We start from the raw sequence: 22,011 nt of genomic DNA on the forward strand, positions 1-22,011 counted from the left end.
CAACCTTAATAAGTTGCAATCACTAGTCGGCCTACGATAATAATATTATAATAATATTATTATCATTATAGAATCAGAACAGAATAAATAACGGGACGAAAAGCATCTATCGCATATGATATAGTTCGTCAGTCGGCCACTCACAACTGAAGAGGGCATTAACCCTATGCTCAAACAGCGACAGTCTACCAAGCTCTATCTAATAATAGCATATACCACGAAAGGAATTCCATGTGAAACGACGCCACTCCCTGCAAGTTTTAGTGCATATCATAGTAAACAAGCACAATACAAAGAAATCCCTATGGATAAGAAGTAACCTCACTTGTTTACAGGCGGGCCAGAGAGATGCCGGACAGCCTGGAACATATTCTGGAATTGCATATCCAAGAGTTGGCCTGATATTATGGAAGCTGGACTTCACCCTCTATAGACTAATATTTCTACTCCGTGCCCAGGTGTGATGATGATGTCGGTGATATTTGTGAATGCCACACACAGTAGTTCACTTAGGCAGCTATGGATTCATAGCGAGGGGCATTGATATCTACGCATTGTGTTTGACCCCCGACACACATCATATCCTTGTATCTGCCCTTGTATCTAGCGGTCTCAAGAAGGCTCCTTAAAGATAGAGCTATGAAAAGAGACCCATAAACTCAGGGGACCGATATTCTTACAAACAAGTAACTCTACGAACTACGCACTTTACGGGATTTCAGCAGTCTGTCGCCCAATCTGTGCACTTGTACATAGTGGTTCGACTCTCTAGGGGTCGGGGACATGGGTACAATACAGGAGCACAGGTATCAACACAAATAGAGCATATTTTCCATTCAACCGTGTAGCGCTCATGTAGCACACTCTTGAATTAAGCTATCTGTGACAGCGAATAACGGAAGTTTAATAATACACAAGGACAAGGTCAAACGCATGTAAGACAAAAGTTAACATCCACAGCAAATAAAAATAATAAAAACAAACACGCAAATCAGGCAGCCACACCAAGTTTTTTGCCCTTATAAGAGTCCGGAACTGCGCCAAAGAAACACCGTCGTGATACAAATATTAAAGCCATGATACCGAATCCCAAACCCCACCAACCCCAGATCCTGTAGAAAAAGGAAACCGATCATCCTCACGTAATCACAAATATGGCATCCAAAGGTTGTCAAGTTGTGCCAAGTTCATTGGGTTTGATGCCTTCGAAATGAAATCGATAACAGTTTGGTTGGCCGGGATACCGCCAGCACCGCTTGACTGTGCTAATGATGTCGCTCTACGAACGATAATTTCTGAGTTAGCTTGTACCCGTTCTCGCAGTTGCTGTTCCCCTATACTAGAACGATGCTGTTGAGTGAACCAGAAAATCATCTCATCGCGCACAAACACACTCAGATGTTGTTCGAGTTCAAACTGCGATTAATGTTAGGACATGTTAGGACATGCTCAAGTGTATGAATAGGTGGCAAGCAAATTCTATAACATACCTCAGGTTCCGTAAGACAGCGTGCAATGGCCATGACGGCACAAGAAAATATCCCTTCAATAGCAATCGGGCCCATTAGTGTTTGAATATTCGGACTAAAGCGGAATGGGACCGATTCGTTGTTGTGGAAGTATGCGTTAGTTGATGCCATAGCAGGGATCAATTCGGACCCCCAAATATTTCCAGTCTCTCTGGCAATAAACATTTTGTGCGGGAACCGACTGCCCATATTCATAACATAAGTCATGAAAGTCAAAGCCGCATACTGATAGCTGAATTGACGACGGAAGAGGAAGAATTCCGTGAATGAGGCATACGATTTGGTCATGAACTGTCCATAGTTAATCAATATACTCCAAACAATATTTCAAGTTACCTACCTCAAGCGCAATGTTAGGGGGAACCATGGTTGACTGAATAGAATTAAATATTTCCAACTTGATGTTTGCGTCAACCTGCTGCTGCCCGCCTCTGCCGGGATCCAGCGAGGCAATAACCTTCTTGAGCGAGAAGATTAAGGGATCATCCTTGCTCATTCCTGTCCTCCGGCAATGGTCTTCATAAATGCCCTGCAAGGATATGTAGGAGGCATCATCCTGAACGATTCTAATATGCGGTGCCAAGGGGACCATCAGTGGCAAATGGAAGCCGAGATTTCGGCGACGGCTTTCCTTTCTCCTAGCAAGTGCACTATACATATTCTATTAGCTTCAGACGATCACCCAACTCTAGAGAACATACCCATTGAAAATACGGAACAGTTGCAATATCCTCTCCTCTCTGCGACAGTGCCTTGCAGCAGGGTGTTGGATTGCAAAAGTATGTACGCTTCCATCATGTCCCCTCAATTTTAGGCGTCGGTGGCACACACCATACCCGCGGACAACATCTACTCGGGGGAGGAAGCGATCAATACGAACGAAGTCCTTGTTGTTATCCTTGTGCTGCGCAGGTGTTAGTAGGTGAAAATAGGGCGGGGGTTGAGATTATTTACCAGAAGGTATTGGCCAGGAACCTCAACATCGTCGAACCTCTGAAACCTAAACTCGCTCAAGTGAGGGCTATATGCTTCAAGGTTCTGATTGGGCGGTCGACGATCAAGCTTCTCCTCAAATCTATCCCTCCAGCGCCGAAGCCTCTCAATATACGAGAACAAATTGAGGCGTTCGTTTACAAAGTCTGCCTCAAACGCGACCCGGATATGAGCAGGGAGAATAGTCTCCGCGAAGCGAGTGATGTTGGATTCAGTAGAGGGTGGGAGCTTCGAGTCCTCAAGTGAAGGGTTCATCCTCGCAATCCACTGTAATTTGTTAGTTGGGCTTAGCTGACCTGCACGCGTTCATTGTAAAGCGGATCTTACCTGCAGTCCGTCATTCAAAAGTGCAACAATCAGTCTATATGCGTCTTCATCCGGTGGGCACTTGAAGAATTTTTGTATTTGATCGCCCATAGTCTCCATTGAAAGAGCAAGGAGGGGGAACGCAGTCTTAAGAACAGACATAATCTCCTCTGCGTATTCCCAAGGTAAACGCTTGACCGGTGGCTGGGGACTGGGCACAGCGGGGGTGGGTGATGACATATTCTGCCCTGTTGGAACCGGTGCCGGAGATCCGGCCTCTGTTTTGTGTTAGATAGTTAACGGGAAATCGGGCTTGGGAAACGTACTGATAACTTGGGGGCCAGAACTTATGGCAGACTGAGGGCTAGACGCCATTACTGTTTCAATTCCATTGGCTTGTGTTTGTATCGTAACACTAGTCTGGCGACCTGAAAGAATTGCTTGGCCAACGATTGGGGAACCAGCCTTTCCACGATTTGATGCTGCTGCCTGGGCGGTCTGCTTCTTAATAACTTGGTAATCCTCACGGCTTGTGCGCAGCAAGAAGTATAAGGCCTTGAGAAGTTAGCAAGTAGATAGTGTGAAGAAATGACAATGACCTACCTGAGGAAAGTGTTTGGCGATCTTAATTAGAACTGTTCGTGCAAGGCGAGCTTCCTTATGGGAGAGCGAGGTTAAAAGCTGCGGGATGTAGGTGATCCAGTACCAAATCGGAATGTCGCCCTTGTAAGCATCAAACGCCCCAGAGATCGAGGCACTAGCATCATCTAAACTCAATAACCAAAGGACTCGTCCCAGCAACTTCCTTGCTTTCCCACTCTTGTAAAGACCAGCCGCTTCTAAATAGCAGCTAACAGCATTTCCCGCGGGTTGCATATCTTGGGGATTCTCCCTGAATAGCGAGTCATTATAGTAGCCCCATTCTGCCCAGGCTTTTGGTAGCTTGAGGTCGTGGTAAAGCGCGAGACCAAATGCCTCGTTGGCGTCTTCTTTCTGCTTGAGCTTTGACAAAAACATTCCTTTTAGGGTGTAGAACTCGGCCTTTTGACCAGCTCCGAAATATCCTAGATTCGTATTATTGATCACCTCAAGTCCCTGTGTGAGTTCGTTGGGGTTCTGGTAGTGACACTTAGCCTGCTCCCGGAGTTTGAGGAAGGCCTCTTGTATCTCGATGTTTGGTAGGGTGTAGATTTTACTCAATTGATTGATACACACCTCCGGGAGTTGATGTTTCCGAGCAACATGGGCAAAGCGATTGATAATCCAAGCAGTCTCATGGTATCCGCGATAGGCGTAAGAACTGTTGCTGCTGCCACCTGCGCTTTGGGTTTGACCTGGAAGAAGTGGCAGGTAAGTGTTGTTAATTGAATGGAATATGTGTTGCCTCCAGGTAACGAGATCGCGCCAGCTATTTATATCATCCCAAACATTTGGTAACCGATCTCTCCAAGTACCCAATAGCATCTTAAGCTCTTGTGACTTAGCGTCGAGGTTCTGCGCAGTTGTTGTAGAAAGGCTACTGTAGATAACGCTCGCATCGTGTAACTCAACAAGTTGCTGGAACGCTTGAAGGAGGGGAATATGTGCGTTAGTGATCCTCCGCGGTAGGTTATGCCACTTGCGAAGGGATAATTGGATGGCTTCGTCACATAACCTGGAAAATTCTCCCGGCACTTCTGTTTTCTGGTGAACTTTCTGCAATGCCATAAAAGCAGCGAAAAAGTACCGTCGCGGAGTCGGGGCATCCATGAGGGATTTGATAGTAGAATCCATGCGTTCCCCGTCTGCTCCATTCCAATTCTCCAACAATCTCCAACCGCACTCCAAAAGAAGGTCATTATAATTCTCATGTTTGGCGAACTCGCTTAAAATCTCCCATTGTTGTAGTTTCTGCGCGCAAATAACCCAGTGGTCTTCCCAAAGATTATATTCAGAACTTGAGAATGGTAGAGCTCCCGTGCGTGCTTTGATTTGAGCTCCCTCATACATCTGCTGGGCCTTATCCCACATCCCGTTCTGCTCGTACGAAATGGCAGCGTTGGTCTCTAAGTATTGGGCCCGTCGTCGCCACAGGCCGTAGAACAGGTCCTCTTCAGAAAGCATGGAATACATTTCCGCCAGCGCATCTAAGTTACTCTCACGCACAACAAGACTGTCCATAGGAGGGACGTTCGCCGAGTCTTCGAGGAGATGAATCGCGGAGTACCAGGAATCGTGAGTTTTGCTAAGGAATTTGACCATGTGAGGAGGTAAGGTTAATTTCGGGGATGCACGCTCAACTCCTTCAAGAATACTTTGGATGACATTGGGCCGCTTGTCCATTTGCCGATGATGCCATTCCTTGGATAGAAGCGAAACAATGCCCCGTAAAAGATCTTGGCGATCCTCCTTGCCCAATGCCGACCAACATAACGGGAACAGCGCAACCCATATTTGATGTCCTACCTTCGGATCGAGATGTTGAAGTTGAGCCATTGGCTCAAAGATATCCCCAGCTCTTACCTCCGCCAAACTTTGGCAAAACCTTCTATGACGAGCCATGAAATCTTCAAACTTTTCGTCCAGCATCAAAGAATCCCTTCGCTCATCTAATACATATGCCATTACTGCGGAAGATGCTGGTGCGACTCTTAGATCGTCCTCATGAAGTTCAATCCGGAGATCCATATCCACCGACCCAAAAAGTAAATGCGATGCTTGATTTAGCCAATAGGAATCCGCAAGGATTTCCCAATTTTGAGATGCCAAAACAAAGCTGAGTCGATTGCTAATCGTCCGCGAGAGACTCCGGTCAAAGATTTGCAAGAACCGATTACGCATGTTAACATCCTTCGCCCGGGTTCCGATCAAAAAGGCCGGTTCAAGCCGGACCGTAAGCTCTGTCTTAGTGATCACGGGGTGTTCGTATATATCAATCACCAAGTCCAAAAAGCTACTGCAAAGTGCTGGATCAGGTCTTGACTCGAATGACAGCATCTTCGATAATACAGCTATTTTTTCCTTCAACGTTGGGAAAGACTCCGTCGATCCAAATACCCATCCCCGCACAATGTGTAAAATTTTCAAACATAACTCCGAGCTTGAAGACCTCTCAACCAACTGAGCCATCACACTCAAGAAGGGCCTACGCTGGTCCCCCAGCACAGATACCCTTGCGGACGCAACGTCTATCACCATTCGAAGGAGCTCTGTCGTAGTGTCTGGATCAAAAACCTGAGAATTACCTCCAGTGTTTGGTTCTGTCTTAGCCGAATTCGGCAGATTGACCACTGGCGCAGGTCCACCCGGAGGTGCCGAAAGGTGGTCTTTCCCAAGTTTCTGAAACGCTTTCATGAGCGCCGGTATGTGGTCATCTATAACGGTTGGACGTTTCTCAGATAAGGTCCAAAGGATATTGACACTGGACATGAGATTGGTGTTCAGATTCTCCTGTACAATGGTAGTAAGTATGGAAATAAACGAGTCGGATGGCGAGTCCGTCTGCTCCTCCTCCTCCTCTTCCCCTTCCACCCTAGTAGCAGGAATGGCCTGAAGCACCCGCGCAAGCACCGGCTGAAGACTCTTTTGTACTTCGGCGTTATCAGACCTTAGGGACTTCTCCAGTATTTTTTGGATTTGCGGCAGGTGTTGCATGATCCAGTCATCAGACTTGAGATCAACAATTATCCCTATGACCCGTAACCCATTAAGGAACCCGGGAAGTGTATCTTTCGTGATATCATTGAGAACAAGGTGTTTTTCGGTGACCTTCGGGAACAAATCGATATCTAGATCCCCCCAGTACCTTGAGCTAAGAAACTCCTTCAGCAAACCAAGTGCATTCCAGCATAGTTCACTAGAAGAAAATTTCTCCTGGAGGCCGCAAATAAATGTCACCAAATGCTTGACTACGTGCATACGAAGCACAGTTGGAACCGCATATTCCGTTTTGTCCGAGTTGGACACAGAGCCAGGAGCCGGCGGGGACCGTGAGTCTGCCGGCAATTGACCGTACTTCCGCTTTCTGGATGGTGAGGCCTCAGGGCTGGTCCTCGCAGCCTCAGAAATTCGACGCTTTTCCCAATCCCGAATTAAAATAATAAGATTTATGGATAACTTTTTGTTTTCTGTTGACGGGTTCGGAAAATGAAGAACAAGCTTGGGTAAGGAGGTAACGATCCAACTCAAAAAATGCTCTCTAGACTCGTAAAACAAATCACCGTGCTTCACGAGAAACTGAAATATATTGGTCATTTGTTGTTGATTGTGACCCTCCTCAGACAAAATGCGCCGGGGCCATCTAGCCCAGATCGGATACCGAGGGTCACTAACATTTGGTACTCGCTTTTTCAGCACCGGAGCGATAAGTTCGAGAGCTTGTGTGACTAAGGCCCTTCCTTCGTGTTGATGTGCCTTTAATAAGGCTACATAAATCTGAATTACAATCTTCGAGGGTGTATCGTAGTGGCGAATGAAGAAAGCAATCAAGACATACGCCGCCTGTTTATTGACTATATCCTCAAGTTTGATATAATTCCAGCCAAATTTGATGACATCTTTTCTGGCTTCATTCAAGATGGTATTATGATCCCTAATCAAAAGGGCTGACATCTGCAGAAGTTCCATCCGGGAGTGATCTAATCCAGGAGAGGCGTCATCCCCCAGATCTCCAAGGTTTGGCCTCCAGATTTTGGAGTGAATGGCTTCAATCATATTTCTGTCAACAAGCTTTTGTCCGTTAACGGGTTTAGCCCCGCGCTGAACATCCATAGCAAGTATGGGATTAACCAGGTAGTGAAAGGCAAATGTTTTGGTCTCCTGAGTCGAGGATTTCCCGGAATACAAATCCAGACACCTATATATCACATTTCGCCACCGTTCAATGGACCCGCCACATATGATCCGAGAATAGATGTGGCTGGTCAGAGCATTAGATCTCTTAAGCTTGTTAGATGTCTGTGCGTCGATCACCTTCAAATAGTCAGAAATAGCCCGCTGAGAAAAGGAGGAATCAAAAACGTACCTGGAAAAGGAACTCCAAATCGTCTTCCGCATATGTGAGATAGGTCATAAATATCTCGAGTAATGTCTCAGAAGATTGTTCAACAGCCAATCTAACAGGAACCGCAACCTTCCCTTCCTTCAATCTATCTCTCAATTCAATCCCAGCCCGAAGCAATTTCTCCATCAAATCGCGATTTTGCACAAGCCACTCTTTACTGCCAGGGTGCTTCACGATGGCGTTAACAATATTTGCCGCGTTTACTGTAGCAATGAATCTGTCTTCCATCCTGATATCCGAGTGGATCGTTGATTCCATAAAACGTGGGACGTCACCACAAACAACAGTACGCAATGGCCCACTAGTGTCATCTGCAAGAAGCTGCCAAAAAATCCTGCCGTATTTGATATCGATTAGCTTGGGCTTCATAAACGCCCAGGTGTCGCTAGGATATCGATTGACGAATTTCAAGAGAGGAGCTCGAAATGGGCTATGCCGTGTTCGCCGAAGTTTTTCCTCTAGATCTATTACAATCTTAAACATTTCTTCCAAGAACTGCACTGCTGCCGGTGGAAGCAAGTGGAATATGTTTAATATTGACGCTATGACTCGAATGTTTTGGTTCTGCTCGAGCAATTTGAATGAGGTCTGCTGGAGGGTATTTGGTTCGGCCAAGTTCTTCAGGTGGTCTAGTAACCTACTACCAATCTCCACCTTGAAGTAATTCGTCAGAAGCTCCAGTAGTCTTGCCAACCCCTCCAAACCTGCAACATTTAATCTCTTTGGGTCAGAAAGGTTCATCAAGATCGGGCGAAGACCGTTCTGAAGGAGATCCTTTGGCAACTTATTTGTCTGTGCAAGGACCCCTTTAAGCCCCGAATTTGCTGCGTCGATGACCTCCGGAGATTTTGAGTAAAGAGATTTGAAAAACACTGAAATAATCCGCCCTCTTGTTTGAGTTTTATCAGGGGAAGCGAAATCGGGGTATGTAATTGCCATAGACAATAGCTTAATGCAAACTACACGTAAGTTGAGGACGGACTCAGTTGTTCGGTGTTCGGGGACACGGTTGTTCGACAGGGCATCGTCATCAGCATCTGCAAGGGCAAGTGCTTCCATCATAAGACGATTCATCTCCTCGTTGAATTCCAGAAAGGCGGGTTGGAGGCTGAGACAAAAAGTTATAGCATCGATATAGCCAATCTGACTCGCAAACGGAAGGGCGCGAAGTGGCTTGTTGAAAATAGGTGTTAACAAGCGATCTTTGACAGGAGTCATTAATGTGTGTATTTCTATGTCAAGTATACTCGACAGGGTTGCAAAAGATTTCTGCGCCGTCTCCCTTACATGCTTATTAGGATTGGATATTTCGCAAATGAGCAAAGCGCATAAGTTGAAACTTTTCGAGTGATACGTCGTGATTTCCTCCTTAGTGACATTTTTGTTGCAACTCCGCAGAACAAGATCAAGTGTGGATTGGGCACATTCCCGAGTGCTAGCCGGAAGGTCTGGAGGCATGTCCTTGATGACATATAACAAGGCCCGAACAAAATCGTGTTGACGGTCCACCATCCAAGCCTCTCCCAAATCGAGATCCTCAGTCAGTGCACGAATCCCTAAGCACCCACCAGATTTAGGATACCATTCCTCTTCATAACAGCAATGACAGAAGGTTTTCGCCATTGAAAGAAAGAAGGGAAGTTTATGAACGTTCTCCGTTGATCCAAAGAGGGTGGCCGCAGCGTCGTAGATCACCTTCAATGCTTTCTTGACCAGTTCCCTCACAGCTTTACTCTCCGAAGAGAAGCAATGGGCGAGAGCCTCAGACAAGCTTCTGTTGTCAAGATACATTGGGCCTTCGCCACTATTGACGACAAACTGCTGTTTCTTTTGTCGCATTTCTGTTGTTGCTCTCCCTACTTCCAAGATTGTGAAATGCCGGCATACATCAAACACTAGTGAGGAGGCATCCTCCTCAAGCTCAGGGATAGCAACGGCGTGTATAACTGACTCCAGAAGTTTCCGGAGGACAACTTCTTGGTCGTGCTTTTTAAAAACAGGTTTATGTCGGTCGGAGGATGGAATACGAGCATCTACGAGATCCGATGATCCGCTCGCCAAATCATTGGCCTGTAACCGGACTAACAGAGCGAAATCCTCTGGTAGTGGATCGTACCCCACAAAAAGTTTTAGAGCAGAGCTCAAAAGCCTCAGAGATTGCTGTTTATAAAATAGGTCGGTCTTTTTATCTTGTGTGGTTTTCAAAAGCTTGTTATCAAATATCTTTTCCATAGCTAGGTCAACCGCGCGAAGCACTGGGAACGCCCGTTCACCGGGCGCTCCATGGAGTTTAACATTGACGCTGCAATCGTCATCGGCATAAAGCCCGAACGCTAGAGGAGGAGGATGTGTCAAAAACCGACGATTTCTACCCCCAAGTTTACCTAAAATTCGCATAGTCGTGTGGCTGTGAACATGGCTGTAGGGTAACGGTTTGAGGTGATCCCATAGCGCAGCCATCAGATCGTCAATAACAGGGGCCATGATGGGATCCAGATAGTCTGCCGTCAAATTGTCCACACAAAGCTCGAGCGTCCTCAATCCTTGAGTAACCAACTCCTGTCCGGCCCTGAGAGCTACCACTAACGGCTTCATCAAATAGCTCAAGTGTGGCAAGAGATTGCTCAAGCGTGCTGGGACCGTGAGACACAATTCAACGTACAGATCCCTCTCCTGGACTTTCCGAGCCGAATTCAGCAGAGTATTTAAAACCTCGAGAAGGGTTTCCAGAAGAGGCAAAATCTCTTTGTATAGGTGTTCAAACCTCCCACCACCTATGCTGCGAAACAAAGACCTCAGAAGCAGGAAGTAATTCATGGGCTCCTCCGCAGTGGTTGATAGACTGATCGACTTGAGAACAATCTTACTAACGTGCGGTAGCAGGACTTGTTCATTCTGAGCCGAGAAAAGAGTGACGGCCATAAAGGACAATTTGAAGAGCCGTAACAGCACTTGTGACTTCCTTGGATCTTTAGTCCCCACTTCCTCGATATGACCCATTAAAAACTGGAGAAGCATCCCACAGAAGCTTGGAGAAGTCGCTTCACTAGCGAGGAAAAACTGGGGGACATGTAGGAGCGCCGTATGTTCAAACATCATCTCATACAGATGCGGAATTTCAGAATGGAACACTTCGTGGAAAGTTGCCGGGTCGATGCAATGAAATACGGTCGCAAAAGTCTCCAATAATTCCTTCTCTTCCTTTCCATTCGGAACCATAAAGTGATTGGTTAGGAAGTCTACCGGCGAGGTATTTGGATCAGATACTTTCGCTTCATGCTCAACGCCGTAGTATCGAAAGACTCTGGCTCCCTCTCGAAATAGTCCGATTATGACATTGACCTCTTCTGCGCTAAACCCGAATGCGACCTCATTCCAATTTGGAGGGTTGTTGTCTGCCGATTGGAGGGGTGGGTTACATGACCGTAAAGCAAAAAGCATGCTCTTGAGACCATTCATAAGGTTTTTAAACAGAAATTTATTATCTTATCACCATTGTTATTACCATTAGCATATGAGGAAAAGGCGGAACGGAGTAATCACCCGTACCTGAAACTGGATCGGCACCCCTCTCCCTAGGATTGGATGTCTTGATCGGCGTTGCCGTAAATATGTCTATTTCATCATGCTCATCCCGTCTATTCCTCTCCGGCTCCATCACAACTTCCTCAGGCCTAGTTTCTTCCTTGGCCAGCCAATTCATCCTGCTCTGCTTGACAGCATTCTCATATTGTCTGTTCATGGACTTGAATTTTTCGGCGATGGCATCAAGGATCATGATCAAAAAGTGCCGAGCTGCGATGCGATGTTAGAGATCTGATCTGTTATTCAAAGATTGAGTCTGAAAAACTCTTACCCTCCTGCTTGTTCTCTAATTTCGCTATAAACCCAGCCAAATTTAAGAGCAGCTTTGCACTCATTGTCTGAAAACTTGTGCCAGGGAAGTCATCGTGCAAATTCTTCGTATACACCTCGACAGTCCGTCCAATTTGATCGCGATCTAATGCATCTCGAACATGGTGGATCAAATCTGCTAACATACTGTATGCTAAGGGCCTGTCGCATTGCTTTTAGCCCCCCGCACCCTTCTTGTATACGGTCCAACTCACCTCATAGTTTCATAAACAGTTAACCCGTCTCCAATAAGAACTCGCTCATCTAAGAGCTCGTCTATCTTGCCCAGAAATATCTTCCGAAAGTTGAAATTGATTATGTGACGTGTAGCCACGAGCAGCTCCTAAGTGAAACTGTTTGTAAACTCCAGACCAATAGCAGAGCGGCCATGCTTACCTTGCGAGCTCCAGAACGTTCTCTTGGACAATCTTTTAGCAACCTCACCACAATCTCAGGAAGTGTGGGCAAAAATTCCTGGAGCTGATGCGCATATACTCGCAGCACATAAGCCAAAAAACTCATGGTCTAGATATTATATTAACAATCTTTCATCATATCACACCTCAAACGGTCTTAGGACCCACCTTGACCTGCGCTGTTATGAACTCCCCAAATGCGACCCTATTCTTGATGTTAGAACTAACGCCTGTGAATACCTCCCTTTTAGCCTTAGCCAGTCTATGCGCCTCCTCCTGAGGTCCGGCCTGCAGCAGCAACATTTCCTTGATTCGAGGAACAAATAGCTTAACGTTTTTGTGTACACAGGGTCGATGAGCTTGAAATAAGCTGACCACTATGATCGGGCATTCCGCAAGAACCTTGAAACTCTGCATTCCTTTAACAAGCATTTTTGCGGGCTGTTGCGCCTCTGTCGCGGGATCCTGACCCGGCATCATTGGAGACATTGGCTTAGGGCTCTGGGTCATCCCCAAATTCTGCGCAGAATTTCCTGGTGTACTAGGCATCCCCGGCGTACCTCCCGATGTGGTAGACGGATTGTCGAAAGCTTCCTTTACAGCTTTGGGCATCATAGTAAACATTTCCTGAATCAAATCCAAGAACGGCTGCACCTTCTCTGTAAGCTGTTTTTGATAATGTCTCTGAAAATCCATTATCGTCTTCATACACAGAACAGCATTGTCCTCATTCTCGGTCCTAACAAGCGTCATTAATAATGTCATCAGATCGCTAGCATATGGTTCCAGAGCCTCCGGTGGGGTATATGGCAACCGGTGGATCGTATCGAGAGTAATATTCCGCAATTTCTACAAATTTAGTTAACCAAGTTAATTAAAAGAGAAAATGTTAACCGAACCTGCTCGGGGGATGTAGACACAAAGACAGGTTGACCACTTAGTATGTTCATAAACACAGGCATTAACTTCGCTAAAAATTTCGTGTATTCTGCCGGCCCCTGTGTAAACATATCAATCGAGTCACGGAGCTCCCCTGCGATTTGTAGTTTTAACTTGGCATCTAGCCTCCCATTCCCGTTAGTTATATCACTGTTGCTGCAAAAGGAAGAAATATTAAAAACAAACCAAGCGAGCTATCCCCCAGCCTCGCGGCATACACGTCCGCGTGGGCAGTTCCGCCCGCCATGATGTTGTAGGTTCCCCCAATCAGCCGAGGTGTATTTGGCGTTGACAGTTATCGAGATTGCGACCCAACAGTGGGAAATAGCAGGAGCTTAGACCACAAGAAACAATCCTTTGTTAGCTGCGGTAGTTTGGCTCCGTGGACCGCTGCTGAAGTTGAGTTGTGTGGTCTGGGCAAAACGGAGACGACTCACCTTGTGCTCTATAGAAATGACTTGCGACCGCAAGAGAGCATCAGGGGGAAAGTTGAGGAGCAGGAAAAGGAGTAAGCGCAAAGGAGTGATGTATAAATTTCTCTTGAGCGATCGGATGGCTTCTTGCTCACGCGAAGTGTTAACCTATTTCTCCGCGTGCCGCTGAGTGTGGAGGATGCGAGGCTGCAAGTTGAATTATGGAGAAGGAACACAGGGCGAAGGACGAGCCTCTTATGCAAATTGTAGCGCCAAGCCTTTCACCTCCAGGAGGGTACAACCACTTGCTCGGTCTCAGAGCCGCAGGCGGCTCTTTCCTGCGCACGGATGAAGCAAAAAGTTCTGCCACTACTTACAAATTCCAAGTGCTCGAGTATCTGGAAGTCTGCGCGCCAAGCCCCTGAAACCACATCCAAAATTTGTGAGTCCTGGCAGCATAATTTCCGGATACTATGAGAATTGGCCGGTCGTGTTGGACACCAGAAACCAACTTTCTCGTTCACATTGAACCGGTTAGTAATGCATGCGAAAAAAAAGCAGTACGATAATTTGGAGAAATTTGTTTTAAGCACTCTTATACAGAGTTTCTCACCAAAAACTTTTTTCCATTGTTGGGCCTGTCAATCGTTGGATTCTGTCGTTGTGAGGGTTTGATTTCAGCCGTCCGGCACCACACATACTACGAGTACATGAACCAAAGTCCTCGAGCACAGCATCATGCTTAGACTACCCAGTGGTTTTGAGACATCTGACGCCCGGCCCCCAAACCCTCCGCCAAACTCGGTGTGCTCAACCTTTACCAGCACATAGAGCCCCAAAACAGCCAAGGCCTGTGGCATCAAACATTCCGACATTCCAAATATTTTCAAGAGTAATCATTGTTCTGGAGTTTATTCACTTTCACTTGGAAAGCATAACCATTAATTCCCTAGTTGTCTATGGTACCTCTCCAAGTGGTTTTCACAGGTATATGTTTGGCGGCCTACCAGCGGGAGACAACCCCACGTATTTGAGAATCCCACAGCACTCCAAGTATGGGCAGATGTCCACTGAATGCAAAGACAAATCGATAAGGTGCACCTGACACAGTTATCTCCCAAGCGGGGTCTCTATCAGCGCTAACTTGCTGGTATCATACGAAATGCCAGGGTGGGATACCCCGAAAGTTAGGTTTTAGTAAAATTTAAAAGCACACCTGAATCAGGTGCAGGACAACTAATCCGGATAGTAGGGCTAAATCCTTCCCCGCTCCGTCAAGCACATTCACAGCTATGATACTCTACTCGAAATGAGCTGCCATAAGACAAAACGAGGCTGAAATTTTGTTCTGCTGCACCCCCTCTCCCCTCCAGTCCGCACCTCCTTGTATGACGAGCAACGATACCTATTTGCTTAAATACCATAGGCAATGGTTTGTACCAATTTTTTAGTTCTAATTTAAGTATGTCCCTGAACCTCTCCGATCGGCCACGGGCGAAACATAGACCGCCAGTGCAAGTGGACGACTGCTCACAACTAACGGTAAGGAAATTTTCTAAGCCCGCAATATAATAGAAACCACAAAAGAATCACATCACTTCCTCTCATCAGACACCTCCTTGTTTCACTCCTCTTACGATGCTCTAGGAGCACTCACCATTGAATTATCGATCATCAATTATCACTCTCCTCCTCTTTCCAACACCTTGTAGGTCCCACGAGTGCGGATCGGAACAGCATGCGAACCTCTAATCCCGAGCCTAAAGAGTGCCAAAATCTTAGGTCTGTTTTGCGACTGATTAAGAGACCTCATTACTGCATTAAGTTTTAGCTATGATACCACAGAACCGCCACCCAATTGAGCACCCAATTTTATTCTGGGCGTGTTGCCCTACTGCGGTTCGTGGCCGGCCATATTACTCGCACAAATAATATCATACGTCATAAGAAAGGGGCGCTGACGCTGCTCCCAGAGAATAAAGAGATTGCAAAACGTGGAAGCCTCTGTACCAGAGTAGAAATATTTCTCTCAGGATGTGGTCAGAGTCGTGTGAGAGTTTCCTAGGCACAATTGGGGGGGGTCTTACCCAACCGATATTGGTGGGGGAACGATAAGTTCATACTACCGTACTGCACTTCAACCGCCTACCATACCGGTAGCCAAACCCAATACTAAAGTCCACTATTCACATTATCAAGCGTGGGGTGTCCTGGAAATTCCCTTACCTTATTATGAATCCTAAGGGCTATCCGTGATGTTACTTGCCCAACAAGAGTGACTTATTGGGAAGGTAATGCGCTCACGCACAACAGGTGACTGCGCGTCAGTCCCCCCATAGGGGATTGGGCCCTCAAGGATTTCATTCTTTTGGATGCTATGGTATTCTGCCAGAAGAGCATTTGAGTTCGCGGTTGTGTGAAATCACGCCCATAATCCGATACGAATCGAGCACACAGATCAAGATACAATACGGGTCGCACGGTTGGAACATGCCAAGAATGAGAGAAATATCGTCAAGAACAGGAACACCGGCGGCCTGTATAAGTATCCAAGATAAAGTTAGTAAACAGTTAATCTAAGCTAACCCGCATCATAACCCCTGCGTTATAGAGACATCTGCTGTTGTGGATACGATGGGTTTGGGAGATATCTGTGTGCCGGTACAGGGGCACATTCCTTCGAGTGATGCGGTATCGAGTGAAGTACTTTGGTTACTGAGTACTAGTAAAGCTGTTCCCGCATGCGCTTGGGCAAGATTCCTGCCGCACGATACTGTAGCATCTGTACCTGTGCCATGTGTGCTTGGATGATCTGGATTGGGTAAATCGAAACCAAGAGTGCAGAATCTCGCTCCCGGGCTCTTTTCGCCAAATCGTGCGCAGTAGCGCACGAGTACGGTACCCAGGTTGCATAAAGTCAGCCATACACTAAGAGTACAGTACTCGAGTACCGTAGTGTAAACCGATTTCGCTCTGAGACATGTTCTGGAACGGGACCCAGTACCACCAGTATCGGAACCTGGTGGGCTTCTGTAGTGCCAGACCACACTAACCCTAACTAGTGACCGCCGAGTCATTCTTTATGACGGGTACAAGGTCAAGTAAAGCCCGAGTACTAGTATGTAGTGGTATCATACCCCGCTATCAGACCCGCATCAAACTGAGCCGAGCGCGGTGTGTTACCGGCTTCATGGGGTTGGGGCCACAGGTCATAATCTTTGGTCTCTGTCATTTTATGACTTACGATGCAAGAGCAATAATCTGTTATGGTTACGGATCTTATTCATTCGAGATCCATCGGGTTTGGTATCCTTAGTGAATGGTTTTTTTCGAAAGTACTTTTTATGACCTACGGTGCGGTATGATAGTTATGCGGGTTGCGTTTAATACAGGCCGGAAGGGCAGAGGAAATAATTGCCCTTTATTAACAATTAGCGGGATATTATGCTTACTCATTTGGTGTTAAAGCCACCAATTATGGCATGTTGCCGAGGGGTTAAATTACGTTGTAGGCAGGTTAGCTGCTCTGATGGTACGCAGGCTCCCCCCGCGTATGTTTTGGTATGATAGGCTGCTTGTTCAGTAATGCAGCCAAATTAATTTTCAATAGCAGCTTTTTTTTGTTTTGCGGTGCCGGGCTTCTGTTTGTTCGTTCTTCTACTTGTTGGTGAAGCCCCGCTCAATTGATTACTTCCCGCTGCTCGATAGATCTACCCCAGCGTCCCCCGGTTGGCCCTCTGCGTTCGCCAAATCAGCCCCTTATATGTATCCCTCCACAACACTGAGATTCCATCAACAACAACACTGCTGAACGAAGCCCCTTCACCCTCGCACAACACAGCTCTACATCGTGTGTCCCTCTCCACCGTCCTCCACAGTTACCAAGATTCCCGTCTCTATACGCAAACCAAGGAACTACTCTCGATATTCACCTTCATCTCGGCTTACCTTTCGCCGCCCACTTCCCACCCCTCTAAGGGCGACGCATCATCAACTCGCCCCTTCCGTTAGCATTGTTTGAGTCGGTTTTTTTTTTACCTATATGGTCCCATACAATTGATTTGACCCGTCACGAAAAAAACGTTACCAACATTCCCGTCGCTCCTTTCCACGTACCATTTTACTTCCTTTCTTAAAGGTGCTAGGTTTTGAGCTTAAGCAGATCCTACAGCTGTTGCTAGGTGGATTTGAGAATGAAGAATTTCAGGCAGCGAGTGGGTGTACGTTCCTTCCATGGTTTTTGGTTTTCGATCCCATTAGTATCCCCGTCACTCTCCAATCTTGGATTGTCGCTAATTAGTGGATCCCGCACCTTGTTTGCCTGTTTTACAGCTCTCTCGAAAAGACCCCAAACCAAATAAGGGGAAGAAGGACTCACAGGGAAATTCTCCCTCCTCTTCTACTAGCCAACTAGTTCCGTCGGGTTCTGGGTCTTCCAGTTCGGGGGGGAAAGGTGGCGGGAGCGGTAGTGGTTCTGAGAATGGAGATAAGGCTCTAGGTCACAAACAACAAAAGGACTCCACAACTCTGACTATGGCACCGGCCGGGTCACCCGGAGGAGCTATCAACGCAGCGTCTCTGGCGGCGAACATTCAGCAACAGACAAATAATGCGACGAGTCCATCGGGGTCTCGGATGATTCCACCTTCTGTGATAGTCAGCCCGTCCTCCGCTCCTGTATGTGCTTTAAGATTTCGCAATGATTAGCTGGTAAATTTACTAATTGTTGGTATTATTATTTTTTTGTTGAAAGCATATCCCACCCCCCGGCGCCGCTGAAACAATGCCGGGCGATCTGGTTCCACCCAAGGCTGGCGCAAAGGGCGTCGCTTTTGATCGGTTACAGACCGCTCCGAAAGCGGATCAAATACCTGAAGGGCTTAAGACACCAAAGAGACAACATAGTTCTCGATTCGACGTATCGGAGAAGAGAGAGTTGGAAAAATTGCAAGCATTTCATGGTATTTTTTCACCCTCTTTGTAACCTTTGGGTCCGTACTGGTCTAGGGATGGGTTGCTGATTGCTATGTCATGATAGAGGTTCCACCACAGCGGCGACAGGATTTGTTTTTGCAAAAACTTGAGCAGTGCAATGTGATTTTCGATTTCAATGACGCCTCCGCTGATATGAAATCCAAAGAAATCAAGCGCCTTGCTCTCCATGAACTGCTCGACTATGTTGCTAACAATCGTTCTGTTATCACGGACGCAATGTACCCCAAAGTTGTCGATATGTTTGCCAAAAATCTCTTCAGACCTATTCCACCACCTGTGAACCCAGTTGGTGATGCATTTGATCCAGAAGAAGACGAACCCGTGTTGGAAGTTGCCTGGCCTCATATCCAGGTGGTATATGAGTTCTTTTTGAGATTCATTGAGAGTCAGGACTTCAATACCAACATTGCCAAACAGTATATTGACCACCAGTTTGTCCTACAGGTTAGAATCCCTTATACTTGTGATCTGCCCTCTTTGGAAGGGTTGATGGATTGCTAACATGAATCAAAGTTGCTTGAGCTTTTCGATTCCGAAGATCCTCGGGAGCGTGACTTCTTGAAGACTACCCTCCACCGCATATACGGAAAATTCCTTAACCTCCGGTCCTATATCCGGCGCTCTATCAACAACGTCTTTTTCCAATTTATCTATGAGACTGAGCGCTTTAATGGGATTGCCGAGTTATTGGAGATTCTAGGAAGCATTATCAATGGGTTCGCCCTACCCTTGAAAGAGGAACATAAATTATTCTTGACAAGGGTTCTTATTCCGCTTCACAAAGTCAAGAGCTTGAGTATGTATCATCCGCAGTTGGCGTACTGTATAGTACAGTTTTTGGAGAAAGATGCGGCATTGACTGAAGAGGTTTGAATTTTCCCAAATCTCTCAGTCTTTTTCTCTAACCACTTGATAGGTTGTCCTTGGCTTGTTGAGATACTGGCCCAAAGTTAATAGTACGAAGGAGGTCATGTATCTAAACGAGGTTGAGGACATATTCGAAGTCATGGATCCTGCTGAATTCGCTAAAGTCCAGGAACCGCTCTTTAATCAATTGGCCAAGAGCGTTGCTAGTCCACACTTCCAGGTATCTAGAGTCTTACAGTGGTGTCAAATATATTCTAATGGATAACAGGTTGCAGAACGAGCTCTTTATTTCTGGAATAACGAGTACTTTTGCAATCTGGTCAGCGATAATGTTGAGGTTATCTTGCCAATTATGTTCGCTCCCTTATACGAGAACTCAAAGGGTCACTGGAATAGGTATGCTCGTCCCCCCCCCATTAGTATAATCAAATCCGATTTGTATTACTATTACCAGGTTACTTATTCTATCCTTCTCTTTAGAACCATACACGGCATGGTATATAATGCTATGAAGCTTTTCATGGAAATCAACCCAGCTCTTTTCGAGGAGTGCACTGGGATATATGCAGCGGACCAAGAAAGTGCCCCTCAAAGGCAACAAGAAAGGGAGGCTATCTGGAAGATGCTTGAGGATACGGCAGCCAAGAACAAGAAGTCTAGAGAGGGTAGTGGTGCCAGCGAAGACGGTAAACGTTTGTCCTCTAAGGGTTCGCAAGCCGCCAGGAGTGGCTCCCCCATGCAAATAGCTGAGGATGGCGCTGGTGATAGTGAACGGAAAATGGTAGCGTTGAACATTCATGAAGAGGGAAAGAAAGTGGTAGGTGTCGCTTAGGACCTCCATATTTCAGTTTCCCCCCCATTTGAAGTAAGCGAAAATGGTGGCATAGTTGGAGGAAGGCAAGCATAGCGGAATAAGGAAGAGCTTTAGTGAACGGCAGAGAGGACGGAGGCATTACACATGTTCAAAATCATTCATTTTTCTTTCTTTTCTGAATCCCCTCCCCTTTTTCTCACTTTTTCCCTTTATCTCCTATGGCTATCAGGTTCTCCTTTACATTTCAATTCATTGTTACATTTTATTTCTTACTCTTTTTCTCTCTTCCTTACCTACCTTACTATTCTTGCTACGTCATGAGCGCCGTGCAGTCTTCTGACTTGTCATGCTTAATATCGAAAAGAAACGACGCCAGGCGCCTAATCAATCCCCACATACCCATCCACATTACCATCACCAGCAACCTCAGAAACAGCAATCGCAAACTCAACAGTCGCTGTCAAAATCTCGCCCAAGAGCCAGTAGCAGCGGGAGCATCAACAGTTCACTGAATTCTCCATCACCATCTCCTGGAAGACCGCGGTAATATCATAGCCAACTGAAAATTATACGATATATCCTTCCTCCCTTTTCTTTTTGTTTTTGTCCTTTCAGTACCATCGACGCCTTGGTTGCTTGCTTGGTTGGTTGCTAAACGGTTGAGTAGTCGCTTGCCCTCCTCCCTTTTCTTTTCGTTTCACTTTACCCACTTATTTCCTTTGAAATTGGCTTGTGAGTTTGGTTGTGCCGCGATATCAGATTGGTTGTCTTTTATCGTTTTTCTCCATTAGAATGTGACGTTTTCTGGATGGTGTGCGATGGTAGTATGATAGCAACGGGGCATGGGATAGCAGGGTGGTGGTGGAGGCTTACACAAATAAACCTGCTTTTCATCTTTTTGTTTCGTTTCGGTCATTGTTCACTTGTTTCCGCCTATTGATTGTCATGGTGGGTCTAAGCCAGAAGGAAGAAGGGAGGGAGGAAAGTAAGAAGGAAGGTGGTGCTGCATGCTTGCTTACTTGAGAGGTTTTCATGTCCTGTCACTCGAACGAAAATACATCGTCTTGCTTTGTGGCATCATATTTTATTTAGCTGCTCCTTTTGCTGTCATGCCATGCTATGCCATGCCGGGGAGGGAGGGGGAGGTAGAGAGAGAGAGAGAAAAAAGGAGCAAACGGTGGTATGCTTTACCGCTGATGAATGAATGGACCGGCCTCTGGAGTACGATATCACACTATAATAATATTATAGTACTTTTATGTCGTCGCTCAAACATGCTATCCCCCATCCTCCGCGTCTCCTTCTATCGTAACCATGACACCTATGATACTTTGCCCAAGTATATATCATACCCAAAACACCCATTAATAAACCCCCGCGACCCATTTTTATAATTCATTCAATTCCAATTTATGCAAAAAAAAAAAAAAACCAACCAACCGGCCAACCAACCATCAAACCAACCAACCAATCAATCAGCATGAGCAGCGTATATATAATTCGACAGTTTCAAACAGCAATTCAAACCAAAACCAAGAAAGAAAGAAAGAAAGAAAAGAAAAAAGCTTCCCCACCCCCGTTTCACGAAATGACGCTATCCGAACGTGCGACCCATGCAAGAAATCGGTTTTTTTTTTTTTTTTTTTACCAAAGATGCGGTAAAACCTATTCTCCGGAAACCCACCCCACTCTTCCTTCCCCTAAGGGTTGTGTTTCCCATTGACATGCATTGCAAGTTTGCAAGTTTGCCGTCTCCCTTCCCACCCCCCCCCGCCACACACACGCACATGGTTGTATATATGTA

At 46.2% G+C, this 22,011-nt stretch overlaps 3 protein-coding genes; 1 reads left to right on the plus strand and 2 right to left on the minus strand.

The window, feature by feature from the left end:
• Positions 1-819: 819 nt before the first annotated feature.
• Positions 820-7,061, minus strand: GSTUM_00003845001 (uncharacterized protein; the record flags this gene model as incomplete). XM_002835051.2 has 9 exons in its annotated part: positions 820-1,416; positions 1,491-1,820; positions 1,870-2,179; positions 2,231-2,433; positions 2,484-2,789; positions 2,850-3,106; positions 3,155-3,383; positions 3,432-4,962; positions 5,035-7,061. 9 exons carry the CDS (start codon positions 7,059-7,061, stop codon positions 1,147-1,149), a joined length of 5,463 nt encoding a protein of 1,820 aa, XP_002835097.1. The 3' UTR covers positions 820-1,146.
• A 185-nt stretch (positions 7,062-7,246) lies between these two features.
• On the minus strand, positions 7,247-13,735 carry GSTUM_00003846001 (uncharacterized protein; the record flags this gene model as incomplete). XM_002835052.2 has 11 exons in its annotated part: positions 13,556-13,735; positions 13,305-13,452; positions 13,079-13,239; positions 12,348-13,028; positions 12,160-12,288; positions 11,979-12,106; positions 11,726-11,925; positions 11,419-11,664; positions 7,831-11,354; positions 7,417-7,778; positions 7,247-7,253 (listed from the first exon to the last, which is right to left on the minus strand). Exons 2-11 carry the CDS (start codon positions 13,363-13,365, stop codon positions 7,247-7,249), a joined length of 5,499 nt encoding a protein of 1,832 aa, XP_002835098.1. The 5' UTR covers positions 13,366-13,452; positions 13,556-13,735.
• A 3,386-nt stretch (positions 13,736-17,121) lies between these two features.
• Positions 17,122-20,487, plus strand: GSTUM_00003847001 (uncharacterized protein). XM_002835053.2 has 8 exons: positions 17,122-17,751; positions 17,864-18,208; positions 18,285-18,492; positions 18,570-18,970; positions 19,040-19,393; positions 19,443-19,613; positions 19,662-19,789; positions 19,874-20,487. The coding sequence occupies exons 1-8, from the start codon at positions 17,725-17,727 to the stop codon at positions 20,223-20,225; spliced, it is 1,986 nt and encodes a 661-aa protein (XP_002835099.1). The 5' UTR covers positions 17,122-17,724; the 3' UTR covers positions 20,226-20,487.
• The last annotated feature ends 1,524 nt before the right edge of the window (positions 20,488-22,011 follow it).

Source organism: Tuber melanosporum (assembly GCF_000151645.1).
Source record: "Tuber melanosporum whole genome shotgun sequence assembly, scaffold_1, strain Mel28".
Taxonomy (NCBI): domain Eukaryota; kingdom Fungi; phylum Ascomycota; class Pezizomycetes; order Pezizales; family Tuberaceae; genus Tuber; species Tuber melanosporum.

Bases quoted from the DNA above. Each gene is read 5' to 3' on its own strand.
- GSTUM_00003847001 (XM_002835053.2), top strand. From the start codon at position 17,725: ATGAAGAATTTCAGGCAGCGAGTGGGT. The intron at 19,394-19,442 runs GTTTGAATTTTC...ACCACTTGATAG, and splicing joins ATGCGGCATTGACTGAAGAG to GTTGTCCTTGGCTTGTTGAG. The intron at 19,614-19,661 runs GTATCTAGAGTC...AATGGATAACAG, and splicing joins TTGCTAGTCCACACTTCCAG to GTTGCAGAACGAGCTCTTTA.